The sequence below is a fragment of the Megalopta genalis genome, chromosome 4, assembly GCF_051020955.1.
Source record: "Megalopta genalis isolate 19385.01 chromosome 4, iyMegGena1_principal, whole genome shotgun sequence".
Taxonomy (NCBI): Eukaryota; Metazoa; Arthropoda; class Insecta; order Hymenoptera; family Halictidae; genus Megalopta; species Megalopta genalis.
Genome location: NC_135016.1, coordinates 5,860,008 through 5,876,129, shown reverse-complemented (window position 1 = coordinate 5,876,129; position 16,122 = coordinate 5,860,008). Strand labels below are relative to the sequence as shown.

The following is a 16,122-nucleotide window of genomic DNA, read 5'->3' as shown; positions in this document are numbered from 1 at the left end:
GCAGCTGCGGGAGTCGCTGTAACAGGGTGGCACCGATGGGACGAAAAAAAATGGCGACTAGCATGGACTAGGAATCGAAACGTTTTAATAGGTTTCCGAAGTTGTACGGGGCTCGATGTCCGATGAGCAGGAATATCGTTGCGGTCGGCTTTATCGTCGCGTTAATTGGGCAGGAGCGTGGGAGGACTGAAATGAACACACGTGTATGATTATACACATCACGATTTATTGACGAGCAATGATCGTACACTGGATGCAACACGATTTTCCAAAAAGAAAAAAAAAGATAAACAATTCCAACAAAATATCGAATTAAACACGTTAATTAATTAGCAACAACAAACACTGCCGACGGCTGTCCATCGGCGACGAGATGCAGAGCGGAGGTAAATATCAAATGAAAAGTCGATTGCCGCAATGGTCTGGATAATTAGATACTCGAACGATCAATGGTACCGGATACACGGTTACATATACATGCACGTAATGCACGAGGCGCGCTTTGCAAACCCGAATGTATCGCCTCCTGTCGAAAATACATGTTGTTCTCCGTCGATCGCCGTTTTTTCACGGACAAGCGAAATTTTTGTTTAGGGCCGTTTTTAACCGCGGTGGCTAACAAGTGGGTGGAAACGAAAGGCAAAGAACTGGTAACTGGAGGAAACGAAGTCACACGGATAACGTTTTAGTCCTTAGCGATTATCGATAATCCTAGTTCGATTACAATTCACAGGTTGCTTACCGTGGAAATACTGTACTGAGTTACATATTTAGTATTCATGGCGACAATAATATCGATAGTAACGGTAATAATTAATCGGGCCCCGGTTACCGGGGCTCCGGTACACCACGACAATGATTCGACGATGCGGCCGATCGCGGTCACGCGACATAGAATTCGATATAATTCCTCGAACAAAACAAAAAAAAACGAACACAACAACACGATTCACGTTTTCCGCGTGATCACGATTAACTAACTAACCGTTCTCGATAACATTCGCTGGCGAAGCTCTCTCTCTCTCTCTCTCTCTCTCTCTCTCTCTCTCGACTGATCACAAAGACAAGATTCATTAATGACCGCTCGCTCGCTCGCTCGCACGTTTTGCATCGGTTTTTCTTCCTTGTTTTTTTTTTTGTTCCGGTTGGTCCAAGTGTCGCGAAGGATTTTTCGTTGTCGGGCCACGTTCCCGAGACGGATTGACGATCAACCGCCGAAACAAGGGGGTGATTTGATATCGACCGAATGAATTCTCGATGAACCCTCGCCTGTGCCGCGGGCACGGCGTGCCTGCGCGTTGAAGTCTTTGGGCGCCGCGAATCCGCAATTAGGAGAAGCCGCCGAGCGTTTCGGATCTCACGGAACGATCGATCGATCTACTGTTTCGAGTGCTATTCGCCGAGTGTCCGATGCATCGAAGTGTCGCGCGACAACTCGCAGTCTTCGGAAATCATCGAAACGCCGAGCGAAGCTCGTCGCGCGTTGCTAATGGATTTGCTAAATGGATCGCGGATAATTAGACGGTGAAGAAACTCTGATCGATGGGTGTGGCGATAGAACGTAACGCGTTGTGTCCCCCTTCCGGTTTCGTTTAAAAAATCCCGTAGAAAAATAACGTGTAAAAAATCTGGGTCCCTTAGAACTCGCCGGCGAGCTCCGGCGAGCCTCGTCTTCGCGAACTGGCAGTTTCTTCTTTTATTCCTTGCTTCATCTCTCTCTCTCTCTCTCTCTCTCTCTCTCTCTTCCTTTCTCTCTCCTTTTGATTTTCAGCTTGATCGAAAAATCGCGCGGCTGTTGACCCAACCGCCAAACTAATTGACGGAAATTTCGTTACTAACCCGAATAGCTGATTCCGTTTGCGAAACCGTAGACGCGTCCTCTCGCCTTTCGTCCGCGCGCACACATTCTCCGATGTGGGAATGATACGCACACGCGTACCCGCACGCGACCGTGCCGCGGGATAATTGGACATCGTAACCGTACAAGCTATACATATGTGTCTATTAATTGATGCGCTGCTTTCCTACACGAATATTATTATATAATGCGCCGCCGTTGCTACGTATGTAGGTAAAGTTCCCGTTCGTTCGCGTCTCTCTCTCTCTCTCTCTCTCTCTCTCGTCTGTCGTTCGGGAGCGGCGCGCTTTTAATCAGCGCCAGACTCGCCTCGAACACACTCCGATCGGCATTGTGCTCTTCCATACCCACCTGGACTGTTTCGCTCGACAATTAACGCTACTCTCGTTTGCGCGACTCATTAACGCCAGAACTACACGGCTACCGATCGCGGACACGACCGACCACGTTAATGAAAACGTTACGAGTCCGGCGCATCCGTCGGCTATTTTTCCAAACGAACTCGCCTCTAATTCGTAAAACGGACGCGCTGCGACGGAGCTGTACCGCGCTCCGCGCTGTTCCCTGAGTGGGCGTGGCTTCGCCGCTCCTCGCGGAGCCGAGACGGTGCTCCGCGGAGCATTTCGACGCCTCAGCGGCGGCTCGTAAATTGTCTAAAAAAGTACAAACCAGTAGGTAGTCCTAGCAAAACACTGTGTGTTGTTCTGATCGTTCGAGTAGGATCTGGATTCCTGGTGAACGTTTCAAAGTCAAGTTTGATCTTTATTGCTGTTCCGCGTTTAAAAATCGCCTGGCCAAACCGTCGCCGGATCCGGCGACGTTTCGCCGTGCCGTGTTCGACCACAATATATATTATTCAGAAAACCGATAACAGCGATATGAGTTCGTTAATTCTATCAAATAAAAACTTTCGCGTTCGCGACACGTCGCCGCGAGATTGTGACGGGTTTCGAGCCCTCGCCGAGCAGGGATTCATACCACAAAATGGAAAATACCGGTAATTCTCGGTTGTAACACGCTTATCGAAATCCGAAATTCAGGGGTGTAGGTGTATTTACCTATATATTTACCTATATTTAGCTATATTTACCTGCGTTATTTCCGGTTTCCAGATTTCATTGTAACTTTCACGATTCCGTTTAAGCGGTGGCCGATAGCCGGTATTATTATATTGTCGTTATTACATTCGCCGGCCTTACAATACGTTTTTATAAAAGCCTGGTTACACAACAAGAGCCTTTGAACTCTGGTCACTTGAATGTTTAATACCCAAACGGAATACCCGAAATAATACAAGTATTTATTTCGGTTCTCGGTAGTACATCGATTTCGGTATTATAAAGGTGTCGATGCATCGATGGTACATCGATTACGGCATTATAAATAAAGGTAACCGATGTTCCGGTGTTACATACATATATCGGTCACGGTACAGCTTTCCTCGAATAATACCGGCACGAAGTCTCTGCTCGCGAGGCTCTCCCCGTGTGATTACTCGATCACCAATTAGAAAAGATGGGTTCGCGGTACGCTCGCTTCGGCATCCAATCGACATCTCGTACAATCACCTAGGGGGCTGCTCGAAATCGCGTTCATCCAATTCGCAAATACGCTTCGCTGTCACGACTAGCGTCTACCTTTTTTTTTTTTATTTACCACAAATCGACCGGGACGGGCTTATCGCTGCGATAAATCCGCCATATATATATATATAATATATATATTTATAATATATATATATAGATTTTTATATGTATATTGTAATAGACGATCATTAAATTGCACTAATACATTGCACACGTTCTCCGAAGTTCTTTGGCATCTCTATGAAGTACATATTTCTCTCTAGATCCCTAAGGAACGACCAACACGCTGGATGGAACGGGGCAAGAGGCATCCGTCTTGCCCGTCCACCGTCGTTCCCCTAACCATTCGCCCGATGTACCCCTCTCTACAGAACCCTAACACCGTTCGTTTAAGTGTATACGCCTAATTTATCTCCGTCGGTCAATCGTAGAGCCGTTCGTCGAATAGCTCGACCCGTTTGTTTCTCAAGAAATTCGCTCGCGTCCACCGGGGAATTAATGGTGGATCGCGGGCACACATACATGCATTACAAACATACCTAACTTAACATATCTAGGTAACAACGGATCGAACACCGCCATCGTCTGTTCCTCCGGGGGAGGGTGCGAGGACACAGGGCAGCCATATTCCATATTCGAGGGAGACCCGCCGCGTTCTCGGCCGTGTTCCGGGAACGAGAGCCGGCCGATCTCGCTTCGAACGCGAGACCCTGCTGATTCTAGGACTCCTCCACTCGCCGAGGTGTAAACTTTCTACTCGCGCGTAAAAATCGAAAGGTTTCGCGCATCGCGCGTCGCGCCGGTCTCGCTATAAAAGCCGGGCGGCCGCGCGCGCGTCTTCCCGGCGTGCTCGGCCACGTTAAAGGGTTAAATAAGGCTCGTTAGCCGGTATACAGCGTCGTACACATCTTCGTACACACTTTCACTCTCCGTGCCGGGCGGCGTTCTAGTTCATGCTACCGGGTGTACCGTGTGTCCTCGCGCCCACGCCGCGCCTCGACGGAGGAAAACCGTCGAGATAGACACCGGGTGTGCCTTGGGTTTGTTTAGGTTGCGCGTGTGCGACGCGGCTTCGCGGGAAGCGGGAAGAAGAAAATATATGGTAACGTACAGCCTTTGGGTTGGTCACATAGGAATCTCGTTTTCAGTAGGAGCAGTGGTTCTTACACGTGTAACGATAATAGGAAGTAACGGGGGAGCAGGATCGAAGACGGGGGAAGCCGGGCGGCTCGAGGTGTCCTGTACGACGACTCTTCTCTGGATTGGTCGCGCGGTCCTCTTACGGAGGCTGCTGCGAGGCGGTGTTGAAGAAACTGGCTCTTTGATTCCTGTACTGTGAGGCGACCACCGCCTGCGGGTTGGGTATGTGCCTGATGCCGAGGTTCGGCTTGATCTTCATCCCGAACCCGGAGATTCTCTGATGGGGCTGAGGTATCCGAAGCGCTACCTTGCTCGCGATGTTGGCGGAGCTAAGCACCAGAGGGTCCACGGAGCTCTTGTCGCCGATGCATCCGCTCAACAGGGACACTGCTGCGTCGGACAAGGTGACAAGATTCGACTCCTGACCCCGCCGCTGGTCCAGGTCCTTCGCCTTTCCGCGCAACAAGCTACCCGTCGCGATCCCGGGTCTCGGCGGCCTCGGGTTCAACGAGGGCGAGCAGGACGAGGACGAGGACGTGGAGGAAGATGGGGAGGAGGACGAGGATGAGGACGAGGAGGAGGAACAGGAGGAGGTCGAGAAGTTGCCGGCTGAAAGATTGGCCGACAGGTTGGCCGACAGGTCGAGAACGTTGTTGTGCACGGTCGTCCCGCCGCTGCTCAGGTCCAGCGGGGTCTCGTACTTCGAGTTGTTCGGCTCCAAAATGGCGCTGGACGTCGCGAAGCCGGAAGGCTTAGCTACCCGCAGAGGCGCGAGCGGCGGCGGGCCTTTCTTCTTCGGAACGGCGCTGACCTGTACCGGCGGGGGCGGTTGCTCCTCCTTTGTCTTGGACCTAATGCTCTTCAGCGTGTCGCGCATCTGCTTCTCGGCCAACAAACTCCTAACACGGTTCGCCTTGCTCTCCCGCAGCTGCTTCTCGAGCTTCTCCCGGTCCAGGCTGTCGATCTTCTCGCTGTTGTTCTGGGCGCGCTGCTTCGCCTTCTCGCGGAACTTGTCGTTGGCCTCTTTCACCGCGACCAGGCCCAACCGACGCAGGATCTCCTCGTCCTTCTTCGGCCTCTCCGTCTCGGCCTGCTCCGCCGGCTTCGTCGTCTCCGGCTCCGCTTCCTCCTTCGACTTCAACGGAGGCGGCCGGCAGGCGACCGGCGCGCTCCTCTGCTCCGGCCTCTCCGCTCCCGGCTCTTCAGCCTGCGTGCTGATATTTTGTGCGATTCTGACCACCTCGTCCGGTATGCTGTCTATGATCTCCTCGATCGTCTCCTCCGTCTCGCCGTTGCCCTCCTTCGCGCCCTCCTCCCGCACCACGGAGCTCGCCGACCGCTGCTGGCCCATCGCGGTCGCTTTGATCTTCTCCCTTCTAACAGCTCTCATCTGCAGCAGCTTCTCCTTCGTCTGGCCGGCCGCCGACGCCGACGTGATCCGCGGCGGACACGGCGTCAGCCGCACCTTCAACTTCAACAGGTCCTCGCGGGGCGTCGTGGTGATCTCCGCGATCACCCGCTTGTTCCGTCGCTTCCTCCGCTTCCGATGCTCCAGCCTGGCCAGCTCCTTGCTCTTCGAGCTCTCCGGCACGTGGTTCGGCTGCAACGGCACGAGGTCCGGCGTCCTCATCACCGGCGTCACCTCGCAACGGGGTTTCTTTGCCTTCGGCTCCTTGTCCCGTTCCAGATTCGTCTCCAGGGACCGTGCCGGCTCGGTGCTACTTTCTAAAATCCTGCGGGCCTCGACTTCGCATTCTTGGACAGGCTTCGGGCTCGGCGGCGGCGTCGGCGGCCTTTGAATGTTCTCCATGGTCGCCGCGACGTCCTTGTTCGTCTCGTCGTTGTACGGGCACACTCTCGGCACCGAGGCCGCGCCGCTGTCCATTCGCGTCACCCGGTAGAACAGCTTCATCGGCGAGTCCTGCAACGTGAAAATCCCCGCCTACCCTATGGTACTCTAGCTAGTTGCAACGCTACAGGTTTCTACAGTCCCCGGGGCCCGGCACTATTCTGCTCTTTTTCAACCGGGATCACCCGCGGCGGTCGTTTCGGTCAACGACCGAAGGACTCGTTGTTCGCGAAACTCGAGATAGAGCTACTTTAATCGATTAACGTCAACGAAATGTTACTTTTATTCATTCTACGGAGAACTCCTACTTCCTCATACGCTCCTTATCCTTCTTCTGCTACAAGGGTGATTTAAGGGTGATTTTTTATCATGCAATTTGAATGCTTTACCGATAACAAAATTGTAGACTCGAGACTGAGATCGACGATCTAGCCATCTATCTAGCCATCTATCCAGAAATATTCTGAAGCAATTGTGCGAAAGAGTACCCGGTTATTGAGAGAAGCGTTAGAGAGCGATCTTCACGGTGTCATCCGAGATGCTCGTACTCCCTGAAAGAGACCGAGACGTACAGGTGCATGTACTCACTCTCTTCCATCCGAAAATGCAGGCCAGGTCCAGCAGGGTCCAGGAGTGGTCCAAGGCCATCATCTTCGAGAGCTCGGTGCGCTGCTCGCCGTTCCGCTCGCACAGCATCTCTATCTTGTTGATCCCGGCCGAGTTGGCCTCCTCCCAGCCTCTCTTCAGCATCAGCAGTCTGATCAGGTGTCGCACCGTCACTCCAGCCGGGCACTTCAGGTATCGCGTGCTCCTGACCCCCGTTGTCTCCTCCTCCTCCTCCTTGGTCTGGTCGACGCCCGGCCGTTCGTGTCGTGACCCGGCACAGTTTTCCGGTGACCGATCGCCGCCGCTCGCCTCCTCTTCCGGTTCATCGAGCTCGCACAGGCTCAGGCTGACGAAGTCGTCCAAGGTTAGCTCGAGAGCGCCCAGAGGTGGGGCCAAAGGTGGACACTGCGGGTTCACCAGCCGGAAGTGGCGCCTTCGCTCGAGCTCCGACCGGAAGAGGCCCGGTACCAGCAGATACACCAGCCTCTGCAGCTTCGCGTCCGGCAACAGGGGCGGCGACGTCGCCACGTCGCAGACAGGACACGCTCGGGCACCGCTGCTCAGTCGCCTGACTATGCAACCTCTGCAAACTATGAGCCCCGTACGTCTTGTACTTTACACGCCCGAGGACACTTTTTCTCGTGCTCGAATCGATGTCACTCGATTTTAACCCTTTCACTGTTACGATGTACAGCAATGTCTCCCTAACCGACGCTCGGATTGTGCACAAACATGGACAATTTGGGAAGAGGAGATATCATTATTGTGCACAATCTGAGCGTTTAGGAGACATTGCTGTATTCAGATTGCAAAGATTCATTTATATTTATCCAACATATACAGAAAAAATTCTTCTCAATACAACCCTCAGCTTGAGAACAAAAGTGGACAACTTGGGAAGAGGGGATGCGATTATTCGAGTCCTGGCGGTTCATTTTTATAGCTACGAATTTTCAACAATTACAAAAACGAGCCGCAAGGCTCGAATAATCGTCTCTCTTCTCCCTAAATTGTCCATTTTTGTGGACAAGCTGTGCGTCAATTAGAGAGACATTACTGTATTCGAGTCGTATCGAACAATGCTTGATCCGGTATAACGATCCGGACGAATACCTTCTGGTCGAATATTTTATTCGAATTACGATTACTCGTTGCTAGTCATAAATTAATCTGTCTATTTATTAATGAGTTATTCGAATAATTCTCTGCAAAGAATTATTCGAACAGAGCTCGTAAAATTATTCGAATAACGATGCGAATAATTCTTGACCGTCTACGTAATTTTATGAGAATATACCTTCACGAATATATTCGCGAATAAATTGTAAATAAAGTATAAAATCATAGCACTACAAAATTCCCGGTGCTTCTTCATATTCGATGGTATCGAATAAAATCTTGTACAGATAAATTTTTATTCGACGATACCGAACAAAAATTTGATTCGTCGGTCTCAACTCTGTATCCTGCGTCCGAGTACAATTTTAGCTAACACCGTCGTACGGAAGTGGGGACAGTGAAAGGGTTAAAGTCCAAGGGTTGCCGAAAAGCTGGCAATAGAACAGCATTGTTCGGGTAAGTACGGACACGGCAGGTAAGCAGGTAGGCGCGGCGGTAAAAGTGCAAATGTTTTCGAAAGGTTCGTTCTTAAAGAGCCGGACCGGGCTCGGACGAGCTCGAGAGTACAGAGAGCGTGGTTTAGTCACCCTCCATGAATTCTGATGCCCGCCAGAAGGGCGGACAGACGCGCGGACTGTTCCACCACGCACACGAAGTACACGAAGTAGATACGGCCGTTCGTGGTACGGCGCGGCGCGCATCGCCCGGCGCGGCGATGCGTACGAATACTTCCCCGAGTGCTGCGATCGACGGCTTTTATCGCCCGATTATACAAGGGGTCTCAATAATCCGGATCGAGGCACGCTCCCGCGGAAATATCGATGGTAAAATAGAATGTAAACGTCGGCGCCGAACACATCGCCGTCAACCTCGATTTCTTCGATCGAGCAAATCAATTTCAATTTCGCGCTTTATTAGCCGAGAAACCGGTCGACTTCCGGCGGGCACGCGTTCCTCTGTATCGACGATTGAAAACGGGTATGATATCGGTTTCGGTGCTTCGAACAGTTATAAAGAACCAGTAGGATGTTTTCACTGGACTGCCGGTTTCACGCGTTTATGGTAAACACGCGTAGCTGAGATACCAAATTGTTGACGCGTAAGAATAGTTTAATGATATCGTGTCCAGCTATTTTCAACCGATCCGAATTATACGAAGGAACTCTTCGAGTTATTTTCCATTTCTCGCCATCTTCCTCGAAAATTTATATTTTACATGAAAACTGCAGCCTGGTTAATTTATCGCTATGTTAAGGTCTTACTGTTATTGAATTATATGTTATTAAATTAGTACCCGTTGTTTGCGGTATCTACAATAGTAAGACGTCGTCGCCTCTTTCATAGCATGCGCAAATAAAATCTAGGTTAACAAATAAACTGTGCCGCCATCCTTGACTTATGCTATAGACATTGTTTAGACATTTTATCAAATAAATGACTCGAGTTTACGTTAGATATTTATTTCATGGTATTTTCTTACGTTCATACAGTATCAACCCTTTACACTCGAAGCTATTTTAACTGTAAATATAAAATCATTTTTCTAATTTATAGTATTTCTATTTTATATGACAAAATGCATTTTATGCATTATTATTATAATTTTTTAAATCTGAACTTTGTTAATATCAAAATTATCTTAAAAGGTGATATAACAAATTTTGCCTCAGAGTGCAAATGATTAAATATTATTTCTAATTTATTTATATATCGATAAGAGACGAAAGGAACGATATTATCTCCCTTTTCAATGGAAATACATAGCGAGCCATAAGATTGCGAATAAGCTGCAACAACGACATCTCGGTATATCAAGAGATTGCAAAACGTGTGTTAACGCGACGAGTATTAATTATTAAACCGACAGTTATTACCGCAAAATAACAGACACAGAACCGACGCGTGTATCCGTAACAGCTCCAACATTCCTTCGATCCTAATAACTGTTCCAGCGTGGACCGACGAACAACGGTTTAAAACGGTTATTTTCGGGGTGGTTTCAACCCCTGCACCGTGCATCATCGCGGCGCCGTGGGCGCGTTTCCTTCGCGAGCGACACACCGCGGCTCATAATTCGCGATCGATCGGTCGCGAAGGTGTTTCGGTTTGATAGAATAGAATACTAACAGGAATGCAGGCACTCGACGAGCGTGGTTGCGTCGACGAGGTATCCCCTGCAGAGAGGACACACGATATGTTCGTTCAACTCTTTAACCAGCGGCTTCTCCCTCTCCGTCGCCTCCATGTCGGTGTTCGGTTCTGAAACAGCTGTGACGATCGGATCGTTAATCCGCGACTGCCGGCTCGGGGCTGATTAAAAGTCGCCGCCGCGCGAGTTGAGTCGCGCCGCGCGAGTCGTCGGGCGTTTCGCGCGCGCGTCTCGCGCCGTTCCGACTGGCGGAGGACCGTCCGGGTATCCGGACGGTCTTTCGCTTATCTAAAATTAAATCCCGCGCGTTACGCGGGTCATTAGTACCGACACCGGTGACGTCGCGGACGCGTTCGTTCCGACAGCCGGCGGATCAGCCTCCGGAGGATCTCGAAACGCCAGGTAGTCGGAGCGCGCCGCCGCGCCGCGGCGTTTCTCGCGCGGCGGAATCACCGCGCAGGTAATCGGGTTAGAGTGCACGGCAGCCGGCGATCTCGCGTTTAACCGGGGCTCGCCCCACCGGCCGTCGATATATTTAGAATAATGAAATATCCCATGGAAATCGCGCCTCTCGTGGGGAGACGCGTTACGCCGCCACTTTAAGCTCTATCTCTTAAAGGGGATGCTTTCTCCCGATCCCTTCCGCGCTCCCGCCACCCCGGCGATACTTTCGACTAGATGAACCGGCATGCTGCTGCGCCCCGACGCGGCCGCGGCCGGGAATCGCACGAGAAACAACGGCGAAATCGTATCGCGCGAACGAATCGCTGCTCGCGCGAACGCCCCGCTGCGCACACGCTGCTCCGAGCATTCCTCGGCCCGTTAACCGGCAGATCTCGCAAATTCTCTAGGATTAATTCACCCCTTCGGTTCCGGAACTATTCCACGATTCGATGGGGCATCGTTCGGAACACGTGGATTCTCGTTTACACGCGGAGCGAGTATTTGTTGCGCGTCTGCTTCGTTTCCGGGCGTGATCGACTTTGCACATGCATCGAATAGGATTTATTCAACTTTTTCATGTTGTTTTGATGTATTGTGAATATAATTTATGTATAATATATTGTGGACGAGATTAACCCCTCGACGAATTGTATGTATTATGAACAAGATTAACCCCTTGACGAATATTATATTATATACATATTAATATAATATTATATTATATTTTATTATATTATATACATATTTTAATATTATATTATATTAATAATATATTATATTATGAACAAAATTTATGTATAATATATTATGGACAAGATTAACCCCTTGACGAATATTATATTATATTATATACATATTAATACTATATTATGAACCAAAAAATTGAACATGTCCTAAACGGTAAATCTAAAATACCCGGAAACGAAGGCACAGCAATCGGTCAGAGCACGGTAACCGGCTCGGCTACCCTAAACTCGACGGCCGAACATTCTGCGGACAGTCCTACAAACTCCCCCCCTCCCCGATTCGTATCGCAAGCGGTTTTTATTCTAGTTTCACGGGTCGTTACGCAAGCCGGCGATGCCCAATTATCTCGTCGGATGATCGATCGCGAATGAGGCACGGGTTCCGATCGCGTTTATCGCGGATTAAAGGAACGCCTCGACGGTAGAGGCGGGATTATCGGTGCCGAACACGAGACGAACAACGAGGTCCTCGCGTGAAAGGTACTTGACAGTGAAACCGGCCGGTCACGCGACACCACGTCGCGACCTGGAAAAACTAGGTTTTCAGAGCCGCGGCGGCCGCGGATCTACGCGTCGCGATTTATCGGCGCTCCGAGTGCCGCTATTCGGTCCGACAGGACACGGCCGACGATCTCTTTCGCTCGCGGAACGAAACGTCCCGACGACGGGACGGGACTGTCCGCGGGATCGACCCGCGGCATTTGTCCTCTCCGCGCGGAATTTCTTTCTTTCCCGTGGAGAGCACGCGAGAAACGGTTCGGTTCGTCTGTTTGGGAAAACGGTTCGCGTGCGACGAGCTCCGCGAGCACGGGGCCAAGTGTCACTGCGCATGGCAGGCGAAACTGGCCGGAAAGGAAGGCTCGACCACCTGCGTACGGGAATAACACGGCCGACTACTCGTGTTCAGGCAATTTCGGTTTGGTGAATGATTCGCCAAGGCCGGGAACACGGCGGAGACACGAAAGTGGGGTCACCAGGAATGAGCAGGAGCGACGAGGAGGAAGAGACGCCGGCAGAGACGGGGGGGAGACAGAGACGGCGACGGAGACAGACGGAGCCGCACCGAGAGAGAGAGAGAGAGAGAGAGAGAGAGAGAGAGAGAAAAGAGAAAGAGAGAGAGCGAGGGAGAGAGAGAGTGGGCAGAGAGACAGAGACGGAGGAGGAGGGAGCAGTAGCAGGGTCTCTGGACTCGAACTTGAGAAAGGTCTGGCGCCAAGCCGGCAGAGGACGAATTCGTTCGCGGTGATCCTCGCGGAGCGGTTCCCCGAGGGAGTCCGCGATCGAAATTTTTCATCGGCTCGGACGAACAAGCTCTATTCCCCGATTCCGGTCACGTTCGCCGCGCTCGAGGATCGCGCGCGGGGAGGCGGGAGAAACGGCCGGGGAAATGATATTCGATCGCGACGCAGCGCGCGGCCCAAGGAAAAAAGGATATCGCTGATCAGACATCGCTGCCGCGGAAATGTACACAGGCTCGTGTTTCTACGACTATCTCTCCCCCCGCGTGCAAAACGCTGTGTATCTTCGACGACCCGGGTCGCTAATGTTCCTTAACCGCGCGCCGGCTTTGGCAGACATTCTCGAGCGTGTTTACCAACCGCTTCCCCGTTCAACCCCCTTCGTGTCCTCGGCGGAATTTTCGGTGCGGCGCGTGTCCCCCGACGGATCGAATACAAACAACGGCCGGCCGATGTCGTTTCGGTTCGTCGAACCCGCGTTTCCCGGTGCCGGAGCTAGGACGAGTACCGGAGCAACGGGATACGCGTGGCGAAACGTTGCTACGAGCGCGATAACAGGCGCGCGGGTCAGCCGCCATCGGCGGATGCACCGCGGCGAATTTCGGAAAGTCGAGGATGGACCGAGAGAGAGAGGATGCGGCCGACGTCGAGGGGGTTAATCTAGCGATCGCGCGGCGTCACTCGGTGAATCCTACCGTTCGCGTCGAGCATTCCAGGCGAGGAGGATCGGATCGTCGTCGTGCGTCGCGGCGGTATCTGGTCGTTTGGGATCGAGCTGACGGCGACAGGGCCAGGAGAGAGAGGCGGTTGACGGAGATTCGCGGCGACCTAGCCGACGTTTCGGGGGCGGTATAGAGAGGCTTACCAGCGGTGTACAGGCTGCTTACCAGCTAAACGAGAGATACGGTCGTGTCGTGGCCAGCGAGCTGCCGTCCCGGCTGGCAGCGGAACGTAGCAGCGGACGTGGCAACGACGGTGTTCTTGGTTGCCGTATCGGTTCTCGCGGTGCAGCGGCCGAGGAGAGGTGGCAACAGCGCTCCGTCCGTCGGCGTGCGGCGCCCCGAGGCTCTCTCCCGCGATAGCAAGCCTCGTTGTCGTCGCTCACGCCGTCGCACTCCTCGCCACGGCCGTTGTCACGAACCCGTGACCGCGAGCAATCCTGATAACTCGCACGCCGCCGCGAGCCACGTACCATCACGTCCCTACCGACTGCGAGCACAGCGCCGCGCACATGTCCCTGCCACGGTTTCGACCCGATTCCTCTCCTTCTTCCTCTTCCACTTCCTTCCTTTCTCTCCTTTCCGTCCTTTCCTTCCTTTCTCCTTCCTTCCGTTCGCGCCGCTTCTGTCTCTGCCTCTTATACGTCCGCTTCCCCGTCGCGCTTCCCTCCCTCGGCCCGCTGCTCCGTCACGATTCCTCTCGATTCCACCGTCTTTTAGCACCGCCGCGAGATCGGTCTCTCTTCCTACGCCGCCACTGCTACGCGCTTCCTACGTGTCGTCACTCCCGAACACGCGCGCCACGTTCCTCTTCGTCGTGCTCGTCGTCGACGACACGACGTGGTTGTCGATCGACCGGTGGGTCGACAGGCGTGCGCGCGCGCGCGCCCGCGCGCGGACTCCCTCGTTCTCTTTCTCTTTCTCCCACCCGTTCTCCTTCTCTCTCTCTCTCTCTCTCTTTCTTTCTCTTGCTCTCTTCTCCTCTCAGCTCGGTCTCCGTCCCCCCACCGACCGCCTCCCTCCCCCACCCTCTATCGTGCGTTGTTCCACGGTCTCCGTCGCTCTCTTCCGTTTGCCTCCCTCCTCCTCGAGGACTCTCCACGGGTCTCGTCAACGTAACACACCGCGTTCTCTTTCTCTCTCTATCTATCTATGTTTTGCTCCCTCCCCTCTGCGTCCCCAACCCCCTGGCCCGCGCGTTTCGTCCGTCCTTGTCGGCCGCGCGACTCTCTCGATTCGCTGCACTCGGGACGACTCTCGAACGTAGCGCGACGATACTCGATGATGTAGCGATTCGGTGGCGGCTGCCGGCGACGAACGCGACGGCGAACGACGACGACGACGACGACGAAGACGAAGACGGCGACGGCGGCGGGTGGCGGAGGCGGAGGCGATCCCGAGAGCAGAGCAAGTGTGTGCAGCGGTGGCGCCGAACTGCGGCCGCAGCCGTTGCCAGATTTCGATACGGTGCGATTAGAACGACGCTGCACGGAAACGACGGGAAGGCACGGCTCTGGCCGCGTATCGACCCCGCCTAAACCCCGCCTCGCTGCGACGGAGCCGCACGAACGACGCCGAGCGTCGGCGAGCGTCGACGAACCGGCGAGGTCCCCTTTTCCGTCGTCCTCGTCCTTTTCCGCGATTCCTGCCGGTCCTCCGGCTACTCCGGCTCGTCCTCCGGGCCCCCTGCACCCTGCCACGACCACCCGTGCCCCCCCGAAACCTTCGATTCATTCGTCGATCCGCCGACGAGCTGATCGATCTTGACTCCGGACGATGCTAGTCGCCTGCGACACGGTCGGTGGTCGCCTTTCTCGCGTATTTCGCAGCTTCTTTGCAGTTCCTTTCCCAAGGGGTTCCTTTCACTCTTTGGGGCACGCCTCGGCCTCCGCGAGGACGAACCCTCGTACGAGTCCTAGACCGCCCAACAGCTTGGCAGGACCGATGCTGCCCGTCTCTCTGCTGAAAAGCAACGCTTTAGAGCTGGCGAAAAGTGATCGGATTAACGATTATAACTCGTTAGTTAGTGTAAATTATGACAAATTAGTTGCTAACAACTGACGAGCTGGATCAACGTTCGCCGAACTCTCGCTTCGATGACCGCAGACTGTCCCTTTTCTTTTTCCGCCTCACCCGAAAAGGGGGCACGTTCCGCGGAGGAACGAGCGGACAGCGCAGAAAGTTGCTTAGAACGGTTCAATGTTTACCTAGCAAGTAGAGTCGGCGAGCAATGACCAGACACCCGAGCAATGTCACACGCAATTGCCCAACGCGGTTTCCACCGCTTCCGTCCAGAGACATCCGCGGTCTCGGTTGTACGGTAAATTCTCCGTAATTGTCCCTCAGCTTGCGAACAAAGATGGACGATCTGGGAAGAGAAGATGCGATTATTCGAGCCATGCGACTCGCTTCTGCCGATCGTCGACAACCACGAAAACGAGCCGCGAGGCTCGGGAATAATCGCGTCTCCTCTTCTCAACGCGTCCATCTTTGTCTACAAGCTGAGGAACTTCGCTGTAGAATTCGCTTGCGAGAGAATTCGCTGTACAACCTTGAACTAGGATGTCCCTCGACGGAAGCGGTAAAAACGATCCGGAGATTCGAATCGTCGTCCACAATTGCGTGCAAAGAAGCGCGAGGAGCCCGTTGGGCCGTCTCTTTCGAGCGT

At 53.0% G+C, this 16,122-nt stretch overlaps 1 protein-coding gene across 4 annotated transcripts; it reads right to left on the bottom strand.

Annotated features, from left to right (window-relative positions):
- Nucleotides 1–206: 206 nt before the first annotated feature.
- On the bottom strand, nucleotides 207–14,933 carry LOC117222562 (uncharacterized). 4 transcript variants are annotated; one of them, XM_033474321.2, is made up of 4 exons: nucleotides 13,431–14,933; nucleotides 10,286–10,426; nucleotides 7,022–7,629; nucleotides 207–6,526 (listed from the first exon to the last, which is right to left on the bottom strand). In XM_033474321.2, the coding sequence occupies exons 1-4, from the start codon at nucleotides 13,444–13,446 to the stop codon at nucleotides 4,724–4,726; spliced, it is 2,568 nt and encodes an 855-aa protein (XP_033330212.2). In that variant the 5' UTR covers nucleotides 13,447–14,933; the 3' UTR covers nucleotides 207–4,723. The 4 variants fall into 4 exon arrangements, with proteins under 4 accessions (XP_033330212.2, XP_033330216.2, XP_033330214.2 ...); XM_033474325.2 differs by having other exon boundaries at nucleotides 13,601–14,932; XM_033474323.2 differs by having other exon boundaries at nucleotides 13,623–14,931.
- Between the last annotated feature and the right edge of the window lie 1,189 nt (nucleotides 14,934–16,122).